Genomic DNA, 17,783 nt, shown 5'->3' with positions numbered 1-17,783 from the left:
GTTGGTAATGTATTCATAGTTTTAAGAAGTTTTACAATATTTTTTTCGTCATCTGTATTGTGGTTTGAGGAATAAAGGTTTTTATAAAAGTGTCTAGACTCCTCAAGAATTTCATTTGTGTTTTGCAGAATACTATTGTTGCTTTCCTTTACTATTTTATTTATAGTTTTATCAACAAAATTTTTCTTTTCCATATTAAGAAAAAATTTGGTGGGCCTTTCGCCTTCTTCGATCCATTTAAGTTTAGTTTTCATCATTATTCTAAAATTGACTTGCTGCGACCAGTGGTTGCCGAGATACAAGTACCTATTTGTGTTTGTTCATAGAACCTTTGACCCTGACTTTTTGACCCTTGTAACATTTTTCAAAATATGCAACAAATAACAAAATGTATATTTCGAACAATTTAAGACCAAATTCAAGTGTCTATGACCAGTAGTTACGGAGATACATACATGCCCTGTGGTGTGGGTCAAAGGTCAGAAATGGCATTTCCGGTCATTTTTGACTAAAATGTCCCATTAGACTGAATATAAATGTATACTTCTGATCAATTTGAGACCAAAATTACCTCGCTGTGACCAGCTCAAGTGTCATCGATTTGTTGGATCCACTGGTACTTCTCTCCTTAGTGGACTAAAAGTATCATGTAAAATGTTTGGCATTGCTTCCGATATTATAGGCTCCTACACAAATCGCGTCTCAACATTTTTCAATCCAATCCCCAATTATATTGGCTGTATATAATGATTGTATAGTATAGAAAAAATTGCAACAAACATTGCGACACACCTCGCTCTATCCAGAGATGTTTCCAACAAATAGTGAATACTGTAACTATTTTGTTGTTTTTTTTTCAGTGGAAATATACACATTTAATGTTCAATCTTTTGTATTTTATTTGCCATGAGGGATATGGCAGTGTCCCCTATGCATACACGATCCTAAGCTGGACTCAATGTTCCCGGATATCGCAGCAATCAAAGTCAAATTTGGAACACTAAATTAAGAGATATCGCGGAATTCATGAAAATGACCCGTATCTCTTGTCAGCCAGACCTTCAAATTGCAATAATGGGAGATGTTCTATCATTGATCAATCAGCATTATGTTTACGCCGAAATTGTTTCTTTATCCGTTTTCCCCCATCTAAAATAAAAAATGTTTCCGATGTGACGTCACAATGACATCCAAAATAAGTACACGCTATCCTTACAGTCAACCGGGTGTTTTAGAGCTAATCATACTGCTGTATTGCGAGATGGAATGTTAAAATCTATATTATATATACAATTTACTGCAGACTATCGCACTATCCCAAGTTTTTCGGAACTAAAGATAGATGCTATGTGTTGCATCTGACCAGATGAAAGGGGCTACCTGTACATTTATAGATGTTGTGGAGCACAATAATTAAAATATGAAAAATGTTTAATAGCAAAATGAACAGATACAATTACTTTGATGTTGGAAGTGAATGTTGATAGTGTCTGTACTCACATTGGTATGTGGCATCGTTGTTTAGTCTAATAGTGCATCTATCTGTGTGACGGCTTAGTTTTATCAACTATGAACTTGTCTTGATGAAAAACAATTTTAAATCACCAGGTTTCCGAATCATGGCATTGTCCTAACCTTGGGTCATTGAGGTACATGAACATTGACAATCATCATTTGAAATCATGGTTATATATGTATTTTTGTGTACTATTAATTGCAATACTTAAACATTACAGCTTATATCAATTAAGTATTTAGACATGTTACTATTTTAACACATTCTTTTTAATGTGTGTCAAATTATTTGTAAGAAAGAATGAAAAAAAGAGAAAAAGAGTGGAAATAATAAAGGTGGGTTGTTCCCACGAAAGACGACAAAAAAAAACATTGACAATGTCACGAGTTTCAAAACACATTCCTTTTCACTAAATAATCTTTCGCATGATCAAGTCTACGATTTCTAAATTTACACTTTTGCGTAGCGAATGATTCGATTGTAAAATCTAAAAGTTACTCCAAATCGGTCATCTTCATGATCATCTTGAACTTGTTTGGGTGACATTTTCAAGAATCCAAATGCTTCCGAAGACGTTGCTTCCGAAAACCTGCCTAAGATGACGTTCATTGTGACGTCACAGGTCTATTAAATAAAATCATAAAATTCACTTTTTGGCTCAGATATATACTGTTTCGTTTCAGAGTTTCCAACCCTCTTGAAACCATTCTAAGGCGATACAATGTCAAAATGTTGGGTACAAAATATACATATCTGGGGCAATTTTGGTCATTACCTGGTTTTTCTCTACGAAAGTAATTGAAAGTGTACCTTTAAAGGCCCTAGTGCGCCACCGATCGTTGGTTCCGGGAACTTGTCCTGCTTACTCTGGGTAGAGATTAAAAACTGAAATATACTGTTTTAGGCTTTCTGGTATTTTAAGATTTATTGATAATCTCACTACTTTAATTTAAGACTTAAATTTACAATCAACTTCATAAATATAATATTTATATTATATAATTTGCCAGAATGCAACATAATACAATTACAATAAACGTGCTCTATGCAATGGTAATGATTACATCAACATTTTAGTGTCGTCTTTCATAAACAAATTTCAAATTTCATTTATTCTACTACGTGAGAGGTACGATCGTGCAGTATTTACAACTGTTTAAGTCACAGATACGCACCAATGTTGGATATAAAATATTTGATATGACAATTTTAACTGTTTTGATGAATCACAAAAACAATGATAAAAATATTTACTATGGATATCACAAAAGTAATCAATAAATACATTTCATTAAAAAATTAAATATAAATTAACTGCCCAATAAATAATCATTAAATGCAACTTATAATTAATGTAACGACTTACTGTACTATGTTATTTTTTTATATAAGGGGAAAATGGCAAAATCAGCAATGTGGTCACGTTATATGAGTTGTCAAAAAATATAGAAAATTTGATCAAACTCCTAGAAAGTAGGAAGCCTTTTGCAATTTTCCCCCTGACTGTATATTGTAATTATAAATGAAACTACATAAATCACTTAATAATTTGAGCAATTAACTTATAGACACTGGAAGGCAAAGCAATGATTGGTCAACATGTTTGTCCAGTACAAAAAATTACAATAATAAACATAAAAACAAAACTACATATCATAAATATTAAAGGAAGACTTTAACTTTTAAGTAAATAACCAGTGTACAATAATGTGTTAGTTTGAAGATAACAGGTAATAACCTAATAAATGAGCTAGTAGTGAAATCTAACACCATACTTATTTCAAACATCAATTCTCAACACCACTTGTCATTAAACTATATTTTGAATGTAATCATAACATCCTGTTGTCACCATTATTTGAAGAAATATTTAACCAATGTAGCACCCTTTAGTTAGTAGATTTATGAAAAGTTTCACATCTATTTAGGCTAATTTGCAATGTTATAAAGTTAAACTATCAAACTGTTAAAATATCAAATAAATGTTTTCTATAAATTAATTTTATTAATTTTAAGTGAAATAGTGAATAGCACTTTCTAACAAATTCTAAAGTATAAAGTACAGTAGATTAATTAAAAGCAATAATTGAAAGTGAATTTGTAAATCATGTAGATGCAGAATACCTGTCACATAATTCCTAATGGTGTTGCTATATTTATTTTGGAAGTATTATATGACTTAAAGATATGTCCTGAAAAATAATTTTAAAAATTGCCATTTTAATGTCACATATAGTTATTTACGTTAATCAAAAATTGGATCGAAAAAAGTGAAAACATTAATAAATTCTAGCTTTATTTATTTTTAAGGTCGTGTGGCGCAGTGTGTTGGACGTTGGACTACTGATCGTGGTTCGATTCCAACTCTCGCCGCATTGCTTGTATCCTTAGGTAAGATACTTTACTTTATACGTTTTCCTCTCTCCACCCAGGTGTATAAATGGGTACCCAGTTAGATCAAGACACAACTTTGCACCGATTACTAGCTACATTTTATGGGAGTATGTTTCCATCATGTTTGGTAAAAAAAAATGACTGGGGTAATAATGTGAAGCGCTTAGAAGCATTGTGCAATAAGAGCTATATAAAAAACGAATATTATTATTTTATTGACTTTATTAAAACTGCAAAATAGCCTTTAATCTTTAATTGTGAGGCATTGTCAATTTACCACAAAAAAATGTTGAATATACCAATGCCTACTTTTTAAAGGATTGTAATTGTTAGTGCATCTGCCATTGATTTTATGTAACTTAGATTACCATATTTTTTATTATATTCTGTTAACAGTATGCACGCTAGCTTACTGAACTAGTGATATTAGTTGAATCGCTTTTAGTTGTTACAAATGTTAAGTTGTATCGGGAGCTTCCTTGCTGAAGTAAGGGGCAGACTCGTTGACAAGTAGTGTGTGGCATATGTTACAGACAGGCATCTTACGTCGTCGTGGTCCGCTTTCAACCATCTTTGTGAGACAGTCACTGCAGAATACCTTACAACAGTGCATACAGTGATGCTACAATAACAAAATATAAATAAGCTATAATCTTGAAAAAATATTCTTATTATTATTTTCTCACTGAATGCTGATGATGTTTTATGATGCATTTATTAATTGTGTTTTCAGATAAATATGACCATAATCTATATATAATTTATATAAAAGAGTTAAAATATTTATTAAATTGAAAATATAAACATTTGTGACCATGTTGAGAATAACATTCACTAGTAAAGCCGGTAAATAAGCCTAAAAGAGTGTAGTGGTGCTGCAGTACTTTTTAGTAGTGTTAAAATATAGGAAATTCATTCAAACCGATTTTAATTTATGCAAATTTCAACCATTTTCATACAAAGAAAACTATATAAACAAACAAAAAACAAAAAAAATTCATAGGAAAATACTAATTTTATTAAAAATCAGCATTCCTAAAACTATGAATCTTGTAGAATCACTTTTTGAAAAACAACTATTTTATGGCCATTGATTTTGTTATGCATTATCCCTTCACTTTAAAATATCTGTAAGCTAAAAAATGAAAGCAATACTGGATATGGAACTTTAGTCTTTACTTTCTATATTATTGTGGGTGTTTTTCGTGGTGTATTCATTATTTGATACATATAGATAAAATAAAAAGTGGGGCATAAATCGAATGAAAAACACATTGCTGCAGAAACACGCATTGTTAAAGATGTACTTTCACCAAAAACTAGTCCAAAAAAAAATTATTTAACTGAAATACAGACGTTTTTTTGTTCAAAAAATAACTTTGACTTCCAGTCAAAGTTATCGATCAAAACATATCTCATAATGCAACGCGCTTGTTTGGCTACTCTGTATTCATAATCATAAAATTTCCTCGAGATCTGTGTGAAAACACCTTCTCAACTGTGACGAGTTGTAAACAATCCGAATATGCATAATGCATACTCGTGGTTTGAAATCTTTGCTTACTTTCGCTCGCGACGATTTTCCAGAAGAAATGTAATTAAATTAATTTACCTGTTAATTACGTAAACTTGTTGTTTTTGGCTCGAATTTTCGACTTAAAGTGAATAACTTTAATATTACTTTGATATGGCCAATTTAAATTTAGAATATTTTGACCTTCATTTCATTTGGAATCGTTTTGTTTGTGTGTGTGTTTTTTTTTCATTTACTTTTTTTTTATTTCAATGGTTTTAATATTTTGCAATTTTGTTTGTTTGGGAGATTTGTTACCTATTTGCTACTTTTGTAATTAAAGTGTTGTCTAGCAATAACATGTCCAACACGGTCTTGTCTGCCTTAAAAATAATTCGCATGGGATGATGATGATGTATTATAAAAGCGCAATACTGGATATTGAACATTGTGCTGGGTGAATATTAATCTAGGGTGCGCATCAGAAAGTGACGTCTGTTAATCAGTCGTTAGATTAAAACATTTTAATGATAAAATATAAATATGAATTAAGTCATAGAATTAAGATGCGAGTATTGGAATAATAAAACAGACTTTAAAATCAACACAAAAAGTGCACTCACTACTCGAAATTAGATGATGCGCTCGGACACAAACTTTTATATCTGATATTTTGTGGAAACACGACTTTGGAATCATTTTATTTGTGTGTGGGGGTGTGTGTGTGTGCTTTTTTTTTTTTTCATTTACATTTTTTTATTTTTAATGGTTTTTTATTATTTGTTTGCGTGAGGTTTGGTATCTTTTTTGTACTTTTGTAATTACATTGTGGTTTAGATTTTTTGCTTTAAGCGGAGATACTTATTATTTACACTATCACGGATTCAAACTCAAATCTACTAAGCAAGCATTCTTTTCAATAGCCACAGCGTTTTACAAAATACATTATATGATAGGTGTAATTAATTAAAACTTAACGACGCAATCAGTCGATACGGTTGGGCGGCTGTCGAGACTAAACACCGTTTTAATTTTGCGGCTCGGCATTGTGTTTGTAGATCAGGCCATTGCGGTACACAACGGAGAAGGTTGTGTAGTTGATACGTGACGTAACAACTCGCAAAACATGGTCAAATTACTGCTATTTTTTGCCTTTTTTTAGTGTTTATCCTTAAATTCAGGAAAGTGACATAGCCTATCGTGTGCGGCCCATCAATAAACATCAGTGTGCCAAATGTGAGCACGTACCGTTCAGTGGTTTTGGAGGAGATACGTAAAATACGCGAAAAATTTAGTAGCATTAATATATAGATATCACTTTTAAGCACAGTGGCACCCTTTTAATAAAAGTTAATAGATTAATATTTACATTCAAAAATATCGTAAATGGGTTAGAATATAATCTTACCTTTTTTCGTTTATCTTTTAAATGTTGTTTGCACCCATTACAACTATCTACATCATCTTCATGCTGCCAGCGCACTTCATTATCTGTTTGACGAACATTTTCTAATTGCACCTTTTAACAAAAAACAATAAGATATGTTGTTAATTTGTTATTTATTTATACTGGGTAGGCTCTTCAGTCAAAGACTGGTCTCCCAGAGAGTCCAGTTATGATCAGTAGCTGGGGAAATCTCCTACTCGTCTCGAAAGATGTACTAGGTTCTTTAAAGTGCACATGAGCTAGATGTGTAGACTGGACCTACAGTTTATAGTCCTTATTCAAGAGGAACCACCAGAACCATGGAGCGAGTGAGCCTCAAACCCTTTACTTGCTAATGTTATGGCTACGTAATTACGGTTCCAGTGTCTTAACCACTCGGCCACTCACTCGCTTGTTTCGTCAACTACAAACTTATTTGTGATGTAACATTAATTAATAAACAATTTTTAACAATCCATAAATCACACCAAATGAATGAGAATCCAGTATATAAAAGCATTTCAAAGTTTGCTGTATGTGTAGACACCATCAATGCACACTCACACAAGATGACTTGCACAGAAACGAATGAGGGAACACAAATTGAGTTCAAATCAAACATACCTGTAAAGTTTGTGATAATTTAACAAGATCATGTTGAACTGTTTCACTATTTTCAAGACCCTGCTGTAACCCCTGTACTTTACGCTTACATTCATGTAAATTATTCTCAAGGGTTTCCTGGAAATTACATAAAATAACAATACTATAAACAATAAATAAATATAAATAATAAACATAAATGTGATGCCAATGTTTGCAAGGACAATAATGCTATTTGTGATTACGATAATAATACTTGATTATGATAATAATGAGGTTTGTGGTAAAAATGACAATGTTTGTGATAATGATGAAAATAATGAGGTTTGTGATAGCAATGACAATATTGATGTAATACTATATGTTTATAATATAATTTTCAAAAATGGCATTTTACTACTACTACTTGAAACATTATTTATTAACCATTTGATGTCTTGATGTACCTTTGTTTCTTGAAGTTCTTGGTTCTGTTGTTTTAATAAGTCCAAGACCGTTCTCATTTCTTCATCTTTACTAAGTAAATCTGTGTGCTCCTTTTCAAGTTCTTGTAAATTTCTGGTAGTTCTATTTAATTCATCTTCAATACTACGTAATTTTACTGCAAAAAAGTGTGCAATACCTAAATGAATTTAGACCATATACAAACTAACAATGTACAACAAATATTTAAGAGTTAAAGCAACATATTTTATAACTTGCCAATCTATCAAAACCTCTTCATTTTTATTTTAAATAGACTTTTTGTGCCCAATATATTGTCAGGGTTAACATGCATGGCAACATTTTTAGAGCAACAACCAATCAGAAAGCAGACAATTTTGTCAAAATACATGTTTTAGGAGCTACATACAATGTTTTGAGTGATATACATCAGGTTTTGAGTTAGCAAGAATTTCACTAAAGATGATTATGGTTATTGAAAATAGGTTTTTATAAATAATTTTTATTTCAACCAAATTTTTAATAGATGTTTTGCTAAATTTGTGCTCCCAAAAATATTTAAATGCACTTCAGAGATCTTTTTTTTAATTTCTACCATATCCAATACAAAGAAAAGACAAATGAAATATAAAAGGCAAGGAAAGGTCAAACAGGTGTTAAACACCTATGTTATGTTGGTTGGTCAACCCAGAACAGTACACAGAACAAAATAATTACATTCTACAATTAAAGCATCTACAAGAAAGCGACCAACTAAAAACATATTTCAAAATTATTTTAAAAATAAGTATTGAGATAATTTAAAAATTTGGTTTTAAAAGAACTAACAGATATATCTAAGTTACGAATTTCACCGGGTAAGTTATTCCAAATTCTGGTAACACGTTGATATGTATGATTGAAAGAAGATTCTGTTCTGCAGCAACGAATATCAAAAAGAGTACCAACAGAAGAAGAGCTATGAGTAACACGTTGTGGATTACGAATATTAAATAAATTGTCAGTAATAATTATATTAGAATTAAATAACTTAAAATAATAATTCAACATTTCTATCAATCAAGACCCATAAACAAAAAGAAAAAAATACATGTGTATATAATTATATATATAAAATAAAAAAGTCATGACAAGAAACATTTTGAAGGTCTAGTTTGAGTACAATGATAAATAATGATTTTTAAGTTTTTTACGAAAAGTTGGGAGAGAGGAAGAGTTAACAATAATACTTTTTAATTGATTCCAAATTAAAGGGCCAGAAACATAATTAAAGTGGGAAGAACTATCTTACAAAAGGAATAGTTAACTGAAACTTATGAATAGTACTTCTTAAATTAGACCATGGTTGAAATCAGCAGTGTTAAATAAATTCATCATGGGAGAAGGAAGATTGTTAGAAAAATATTGAAAGACAAAAGAGGCACTTTGCAATTTATGTATATCACCTAATTCAGATGGAGTAATGCGAGACGTACAATATTTCTAATAGCACGCTTAATCAGTTTATTAGGTTTATCAAGATGAGATGGATAGTCAGCAGCCCGAATTATTTTACAATAATGAAGATGAGGTAAAATTAAAGAATTATATAATGAAAGAAGGATACGCTGGGGAAGTGTGCTTAAGATTATTTATAATCCCAATTGTATAGAAATTTTATTTGCAATATGATTTTGATGACTGGTCCATCTCAAGTTTTCCTGGATTAAAACACCAAGGAACAAAGTCTGTTTAATGTTATCTCCATTAATAAATATATTGTAATTTGCGAGGTCTAACGATTGACGTATGAAAAAGAATGTAATTGGTTTTCATGGAGTTTATTTGAGACGAACCAGTCATTATATTTTGACAATTCATTATAATAATAATTACAATCTGAATGAGAAAAAAAAAAAGAGTGTAGTGTCATCAGCAAAGGAGATGACATGTAGGGTGTCACTGACTGGATAAATCATTTACGTAAATTAAAAAAAGGAGAGGGCCAAGAACAGAGCCTTGTGGCACCCCACATGTCATCTCCTCCTCTGGTGATATACAATTACCAAACAAGACATATTGCTTCCTCATACTTAAGTAAATACGAAACCAGTTTAAGGTGATACCCTGATTCCATAATTGTTAATAAGTATACGGTGATCTATAATATCGAAGGCCTTGGATAAGTCGACAAAAACAGATAACAAAAATTGTCTTTTTTCAAAGGAGTTTGTTACAACATTTCACAATTTAAAATGTTGAATTCTCTTGTGTTGCAGGAACACATTAGTGTCATCTGCGTACATAATAACGTTCATGTTTCTACAGGCAAATGGCATATCATTTATAAAAGTCAAGAACAGTAAGGGTCCAAGAATGGACCCCTGTGGAACACCATACTTAATATATTTGTTTCTGATTTTTTACCTTCCACGCTCACGGATTGTTGAACTCTTGAACCAATCTAAAACTACACCTCTGATGCCGTAATGTCTCATCTTCTGCAATAAGATGTGATGATCCATTGAATCAAACGCTTTTGATAAATTTAAAAAGCATTTTTGTTCGATTGCAGAGGTAATTTTTTCAAATGTATCTAATAATGCGTGAATAGTAGAATGTTGTCGGAAACCATATTGTGATTTATTAAGTACGTTGTTCTTGTTTAGGAATGAAATAGTTTGATTGCTAACAACCTTTCATAAACCTTCGAAAGACATGGCAGTATGGATATGGGACAGTAATTGTTAATTTCTGATTTATCTCCGTTCATGTATTGTTCTTGCAATTTTAAGTTCGTCCGGAAAACAACCAGTAGCGAGGGATATGTCGAACAAATGAGTAAACGGTTGTGTAAGATAATTTGAGTATGATTGAAAATGTTCATCTGGTTTGTAGTAATAATTTATTAGAAACGTTATTTTTTTCAAACCAACAATTAGTATATAAACTAACCCTGTCATTTAACAGAATTGGCCCTCTAGAGGTCAATCTGTTTGACGATAGATCGTCATTACTTCTGAAGCTGTCCGATCAGGACAGCGAAACTGTCAAGGTTAGTTTATATACTAATTGTTGGTTTGAAAAAAAGAACGTTTCTAATTAATTTGAGTATGGTTTTAGATATTATAGTGCTCCAATGTCATCGTGTCCGGGTGTTTTATTAGTATCCAAATTGTCAATGAGTGTTTTAATTTCATCCTCAGCAACAGGTCTTAGAAACATAGAATTAACATACAAGTTTCCTGTTAAGTATGAGGATTCTGTTATTTGTGGTTCTTCTGAAATTTGTTTTGCCAATGTTTCTCCTATGCATGTAAAATAATTATTAAACGCATTTGCTTTTTCTGAGGGTGTATTGAATTGCTTAAAGTCATGTTAAAGTTAGTTTTTATGTTTTTGTCCTTCCCATTATAGTTTTAATCGTTTTCCATGTCTTTTTGGTATTATTTTTATTATTTTCACAATAATTGAGTAAAGTAGTATTCTTCTTTTCGTTTCTTAATAAGTGCTGTAAGTTTGTTTCTGTATTTACTATATTTCAGTTTGTTTGAAGGAGTGGAATTTTTTCTGTATGAACTATACAACCTGCCCTTGGTTTTTATTGACTGTGCTAAAATAAAATTTAGTTGAACACTGAACTCCCTCAAGTTGTCTTATATCTAACTTTCAAGATACTATAGTACAGTAGTTAATTCAAGGTCAAATAATCTTTTTTGTTGCAACAAAAGGTTGCACAGCAATAAACGGTTAAATGGCATTTTAACACACAATCACACAATTTAACTCGTTATTTACAATTTGCCCTGTTTTTGCTAGTAAAAAATAGGAATAATTCATTCAGTTAATTTAGTTTTAGTAATTGATACACATTAATTCAATGTTTAGTTTTCATTTCTTTACCATGATCTTCTTTATAATCCTCCAGTTCCTGCTGATAAGTTTCATCAAGTGACATCCGTGTGTGCTGTTCACTTTCAAGTTGATTCTTCAAAAAAGATATTTCATTTCTAAGTTTTTGACTTTCTTGTTCAAATGACACTTTCATTTTAACAACATCTTCTCTGTACCTAGCTATTACAGCTTGGCATTCCTGTAAACAATCATAGTATCAGATGATGTGATTCAAAATCTAATAACATTATTTTATGTAAACACTTGCTAATTCAATCTATAGATTTAGATTCAATTCCTGTGTATGTATTATATAACACCTAAAAAAAAAAAAAAATTCATGTCGTTTGATTGGACGATTGTGGGTCACATGGTGTGCAATAGTACGCACAATTAAACGGTCCTTATCGAGACGGCAGTACATTTTTGGAGAGATATATGTACTAATTTAGACCAAAAAAATAATTTAAATTAGCTTCAGATCGTTCGTATGATTTTGATTAATTAATGGGAACATCTCTAAAATACATGGAATCGTTGGAAAAACAGAATTAGCCTAGATGAGTTCCGGTTGTCAAAGTTTCATAATGGTATCGATGCCTTTCTAGTAGCCAACTAGGCCTATTGGTATTACGCTAGACTAAAGCGCCTAGGCCTAGCCTAGGATTGTTTGGTCGTTTATTGACATAATTAACACTACAGTAGGTGTGTTTATAAAATCTAATTTTTTTTCTAAAATATTAAAAAATATATTATAAAAAACCAAATAAATGTTACTGTTTCAATGTGAATAAAATGTAGGCCTAGGCCTACCTTTTATTCAGTCTGTTTCAAATGACAGGAATCTATTTAGATGTTATATAAAACTGTGGTTTTCAAACCTCTGTTGTCTTTGGCATTTGGAAACCATCTTTATTAGCAATTGATGCATGCTTAGCATGTTTTCCAACAAGGTCTTTGTTCTCTTCCTGTAGTCTTGTAACCTGTAAATAAATCAATGAAACAATGCATTACAAACAAGAAGGATAGCACAAATGCCTGTAAAAATCAATTGGCATAGACTTGTGCTGTCAGACCTGTAGGGCCCAGTACTTGGGGATTTGGATCATGATGAATTTTTCGCGCCACCGCTTTAGCCAGCTATATCCCAGAGGACTACTCATTTAGAGCTATAACAACGGAAAGCTTATTATCTACAGCTGACATTTTCGGTATTTTGTAAACTCGACTAATTGATAGCTCCAAGCTGCTGGACCCCAAAAACGTCTGGGAAAAGAGAGTCTATGAGGGCTCACGGTTGAACGATAGTTTTTGGTGTTGCATATAATAAACTTGACAGCAAGCTGGCTGGTGAATAGAACTATTGAATATCGCTTTGACCATTGATTGGAACCATGTGATACAAAATCAGCCAATCAAATAGGATATAATAAAGACTATTTTGTACTTACCTCTTGGTAAATTTGTTCCCTTGATTGCATAAACATTTGCTACAAGACAAGACAAGATAATCAAATTATGTTTCCTACTGCTCTTACAAAAAACACTGAATCTAGGCTGGATATAATCACAACCAACAACTCCCTACAAGATTAGACAGTGTATGTGAGGTATATACTTGGAATATGATAATCAGAGGAAGGTTACCACACCTATTTGGTTATGTTGCTTTTGTAATTTCCAGTCAGCTAGTGACTTCCATACCTCATTGTTTGTTTTATATTTTGTAAATGTATCTCATTTGCCAGAATAAATATAATGTATTGAAAAATAAAACAATAATAGAAGAAGTAAATACCAAGTCTACCAGATAGTAACAATAGTGGATAAAGACGCAAAAGAAATGGTGTAGCATTCATTTAAATAGTAAGAACAATTCTAGGTTATTTGACAAAAGTACATTCACACTAATTGATTTTAGTTTTAGTTTTTTTATACATTTTATCTATTTTTACTCACTGTAAAGAAGTCAGTGATACCAAGTATTCAAGGACTAGTTCCTTGTTCATCCATCACTGACCATGTTTTTGTATAAAAGAAATTTGTTGTTGTGGCCTATTTTATGCTTTACAATGTGTTGTATGGGAGTGGGACTTGACAGTGCATTCAATCATGATGAATATACTCTATTTGAGTAATAAATTCATAATAATCACCAGTTGATCACGAAGTTCATTATTAGTGCGCAGAAAGTCTTGACGAAGATGAGACAAGAAGTCTTCGGACTCTTGATTCTTATAGGTTAAAGAACGAATCTAAGAGAAATTACACAAACAAAAATTATGATTTAAGACACTTATTTATAAACAAACAAAATATACAGTATTTGCAGTAAATATGATAGAGTTATAGACGGATCCAAGGGGGATGGGTTGTCCAGCATCCTCAGCCACCGACCCCTGGGAGTATACTGTATTTCTTAAAATTACAATTAGTTTGGAGATAATACAGTATTCAGATGAGTATGTGTGTCATGTAATATGAAATACTCTAAACATAAGTTATAGCGAACACAATTTTATTATCACCAGTATAGTTGCAATACTACTATATTAACAATGCTACTTCAACTTTTTTTGGATTTTTGTTTAATATAACTTTTAGTGAATCAAATTTGTGGGTCTTCCTTAATGGCCTGTTTTTGCTGCTATATTCTGACATGCTTCATTACCTTTTTTTATTCCTATCAGTAGAAATGGACAATGGTTATAGATGCATTCTTCACATGCATATTTCATGTGTATATCCTACACCAAGAAGCTCTAAACAATGTGTAAATTGCGTTGGTGTTTAAACAGCATGGTAACTCACCTGTGTCTGTGCATCTTCTGCAGCATTCTTTAAAGATTCTTCTAACTCAGATCTTTGTTTCATCTCCTTTCTTACTTTTTCTTGTTGTTGTCTTACATCCTAAAATAAATAATAAAAACATGAACCTTTGAATTTGAGGTGACTCTCAGTGTGCTAACAGCTCACTAAAAAGTTCCACTGAGCATGTACATTCAAATTATATAGATAAGTCAGCGCGCCGTATAGTGTAGCAAATAATTATCCAATCAGATTCTTTGAAAGCACTCGCGTACTGAAGCCATTTAGTATGTGTCCGATAGAACGCGATCATAGTTTGCGGCATTTTTTTGAGTAAGCAAAGTGTTATTCGTGCCAGTTGAATGGTTAGTTTACACACTTTGTGCAATTAGTTGTCACAATTGCTATGTCTGATAGCAATGTGATGTGCATGTGAACAAGGTATAGTATAGAATTATTTCCAATCACTTTTTGTAATCCCAAACTAAATTTTACAAATTAAATTGTTTTTTGATGGAATTATCAACACAAAACACTTTGTGTACTTAGTATGTTAAGCACTGTAGATGATTCAAAATACATTCTGGGAATCATAAAAATAATTTATTTTATTCTTTATTTTAAAATCTCCAGAACATCAGCCACTAACAGGCTGGTAGAAACTTATAGATTGTTCACCATCTGTAAAGCCGCAACTTGTTCCTTGAATGCAATCTCCACTGACTGCACTTTTTGCAACTGTTGCTCATAATTCACACACATGTCACAGGGTCTTCCAAGTTTCTCTCTTGATTGTCGAACCTAAATAAAAACACTTCAGGGTCATTATCCATAGTATTTAATTCTCTACCAAATATAGTCCATTTTAAGAGAAAATTAATCGGTTAATTGTAAAATTATGACATTATACTGGGGATATTTGGTATTTATGACATTGGCAGTACAAGGAATACAGACTTATTATCAATAGTGAAGAATTAGACTAAAAATTCTACTAGAGGGAATTTTGGCCAAATAAGATTCTTTCTTACCTGTTCTTGAAATTGAATCCACTCTTTCTCACTAACAATTCTCTGACCAGATGACACCTTCATAAACTCAGAGGGCGCTGTAACACTTGCTACAACAGAACGCATTCTTTCACCCTCTGGAGTTTCACCTGTGTGATAAATTGATATACATAAGATAATATTTTTCAAAAAAATGTAATATATAATATTATGGCAACTGGAATAGAAATTTTTTCATTTATCATCTTTCTCTAAAAATGCTCACAACAATTTATAGAGAGACTGAAGTAATAGACAGCACAGTAATTTGCTGTTGTAAGGCAAAATTCCCAGATCATTTTTCAAGAAAAAAAATGATATTCTTAAGATTTTATTTAAAGGTTTGCGAGGGAATAAAAGGCTTCTAACAAATGTTATGCACACAACAATTATACAATGATTATGATTGAACTTTAAAAGTGTAAACTAAAAACTACACTTAGCCTAGATTATTAGCTATTGATTATGTAACATTTATTCAACTATGGCAACAAATAATGTCTATGCAGAGATGATTGTTCTACAAAAATGTCATTGTAAACACTGTTTAAATCGCCGTTCCGCAACCTATAGTGTAAATTGGGAACTGATGAGGGCACATGGAGCCTTTTTGCACATAGTTTGTTGTTACAAGTGGGGAATTCCCTTTTAGGACAAGGAATTAATCACCTAAGTTGGTTCTACGCCGTTCTACGGCGATAGTTTTATGTAGAACCTTTGATGTTGTCAAAGGCTTTTGAAGTTTTGCTTTAGCCTACTTGTACAATGTACCAGCGGTGGGAACTTTTACTATTGATTTAGTATCTGTTTGTTTTAATTTAATATCTTAATTTCTTGAACACACAAAACTATTTAAGCAGTTGCCCAAGAGTCCAGGGCTGTTATATACCGAGTGGTGGAGCCTGTGGCGAAGTGATATTCGTTAAATGACACCCCTAGATGGCCGGAAAATGTACTCTACACTACCAAACAGCAATACCATCGTATCCCGCCTATTTTTTCCGCCGGTAAAAGTATAACATTTTGTTGAAGCTGCTGCTATAAATATATTGAGCAAAACGTTGAATTGTATTATTTTGAAATAAATGCTAAATAAGTCAGTAAAACCACAATTTTCATTTTGTGATGATGATTTCATATGACAGGGTTTTCCACGAACAAAATGTTTAGTGGCCTTTCATACCTTCTCATGATGCACACAAGAAATCCAAACAGTCAGAAAGTCATTCTGAGCATGTTCAGAAATATATCTACAAAAAAAAAAAAAATGCCCACCGCCAGTAAATTAATTTTATGCTGTAGTCTGTCAATTTACATATAAGCTCTTCCAACCCTGGACTTCTATAACGTTAATGGTTATTATTATGATAAATGGGATTTAAATTTTAATTTAGTGGCAGAAAAAACATTTTGTATGTAATTAAGGGTGTTGCCCGGGCAACAATATGGGCCACGAAAAGGGCCATAGCTAAATGATATAGCGATAATAGCGATGTTGTTGAGGCCCGTAGCCAAGGGGAGGGGGGAGGGTTTTGGTTCGGGAGAAAATCCTGTCCCCGCCCCCTTTTTTTTTATAGCGAACCCCCTGACGTTAGCATTGAAAGCAAAAGCAAGACAGTCAGTCTTGTGGCGAAAAAAAGTATACTACGATCGTTTTGCCGATAGCGAGCTATATATGGTAGTGTCATTTCCGGTTACCTAGAGGTGCCAATTATCTATCATAAATTATACGTGCGAGAGTACCATTTCCGGTCATAGGGGTGTCATTTTTCACACCATATGGGGGGTGGGCGGTGTGTGGCTCAAATACTTGTTGGGCCCCGAAAATAAAAATATAATCATGGGGTCGTGTTCAAAAAAGGTTGCGGAATACTGGTTTAAGTGACTCCTAAGCCTACTGCTGAATGGTTTTTATAGATATAATGACTATGAGCACTCACTGGCTAAACCCAGGGACCCCAGTTTTTAAGGGGTCCCAGAACATAGCAACCCCAACGCAACTATCCAGTGTTGGAGGTCACTTTGGAGTGCTAAACTAGGGGCCTGCGTTATGTCACTGTAGATGATATGCTTCCACTACCTACTGGGTATCAACATATTATTATTGGATTTATAATGCATATAATGTATCATAATTCTGCATGTATTTTATTGGTT

At 32.3% G+C, this 17,783-nt stretch overlaps 1 protein-coding gene across 1 annotated transcript in view; it reads right to left on the bottom strand.

Moving 5' to 3' along the window:
- Positions 1 to 2,420: 2,420 nt before the first annotated feature.
- LOC144835065 (rab GTPase-binding effector protein 1-like) overlaps positions 2,421 to 17,783 on the bottom strand; it is a 30,404-nt gene continuing 15,041 nt past the window's right edge. The window contains exons 11-21 of the mRNA XM_078690082.1: positions 15,609 to 15,736; positions 15,256 to 15,378; positions 14,581 to 14,679; positions 13,926 to 14,024; positions 13,221 to 13,259; positions 12,651 to 12,752; positions 11,779 to 11,968; positions 7,899 to 8,053; positions 7,474 to 7,590; positions 6,832 to 6,942; positions 2,421 to 4,532 (exon numbers count right to left, since the gene is read on the bottom strand). Of these exons, the coding sequence (XP_078546208.1) occupies positions 4,368 to 4,532; positions 6,832 to 6,942; positions 7,474 to 7,590; positions 7,899 to 8,053; positions 11,779 to 11,968; positions 12,651 to 12,752; positions 13,221 to 13,259; positions 13,926 to 14,024; positions 14,581 to 14,679; positions 15,256 to 15,378; positions 15,609 to 15,736 (1,328 nt within the window). The 3' untranslated portion in view covers positions 2,421 to 4,367. The remainder of the gene's footprint in view (positions 4,533 to 6,831; positions 6,943 to 7,473; positions 7,591 to 7,898; positions 8,054 to 11,778; positions 11,969 to 12,650; positions 12,753 to 13,220; positions 13,260 to 13,925; positions 14,025 to 14,580; positions 14,680 to 15,255; positions 15,379 to 15,608; positions 15,737 to 17,783) is intronic.

This window comes from Antedon bifida, chromosome 2 (genome assembly GCF_963402885.1).
Source record: "Antedon bifida chromosome 2, ecAntBifi1.1, whole genome shotgun sequence".
NCBI lineage: Eukaryota > Metazoa > Echinodermata > Crinoidea > Comatulida > Antedonidae > Antedon > Antedon bifida.
Note: the sequence above shows the minus strand (reverse complement) of the source record. Positions and strands in the feature narration are given on the sequence as shown.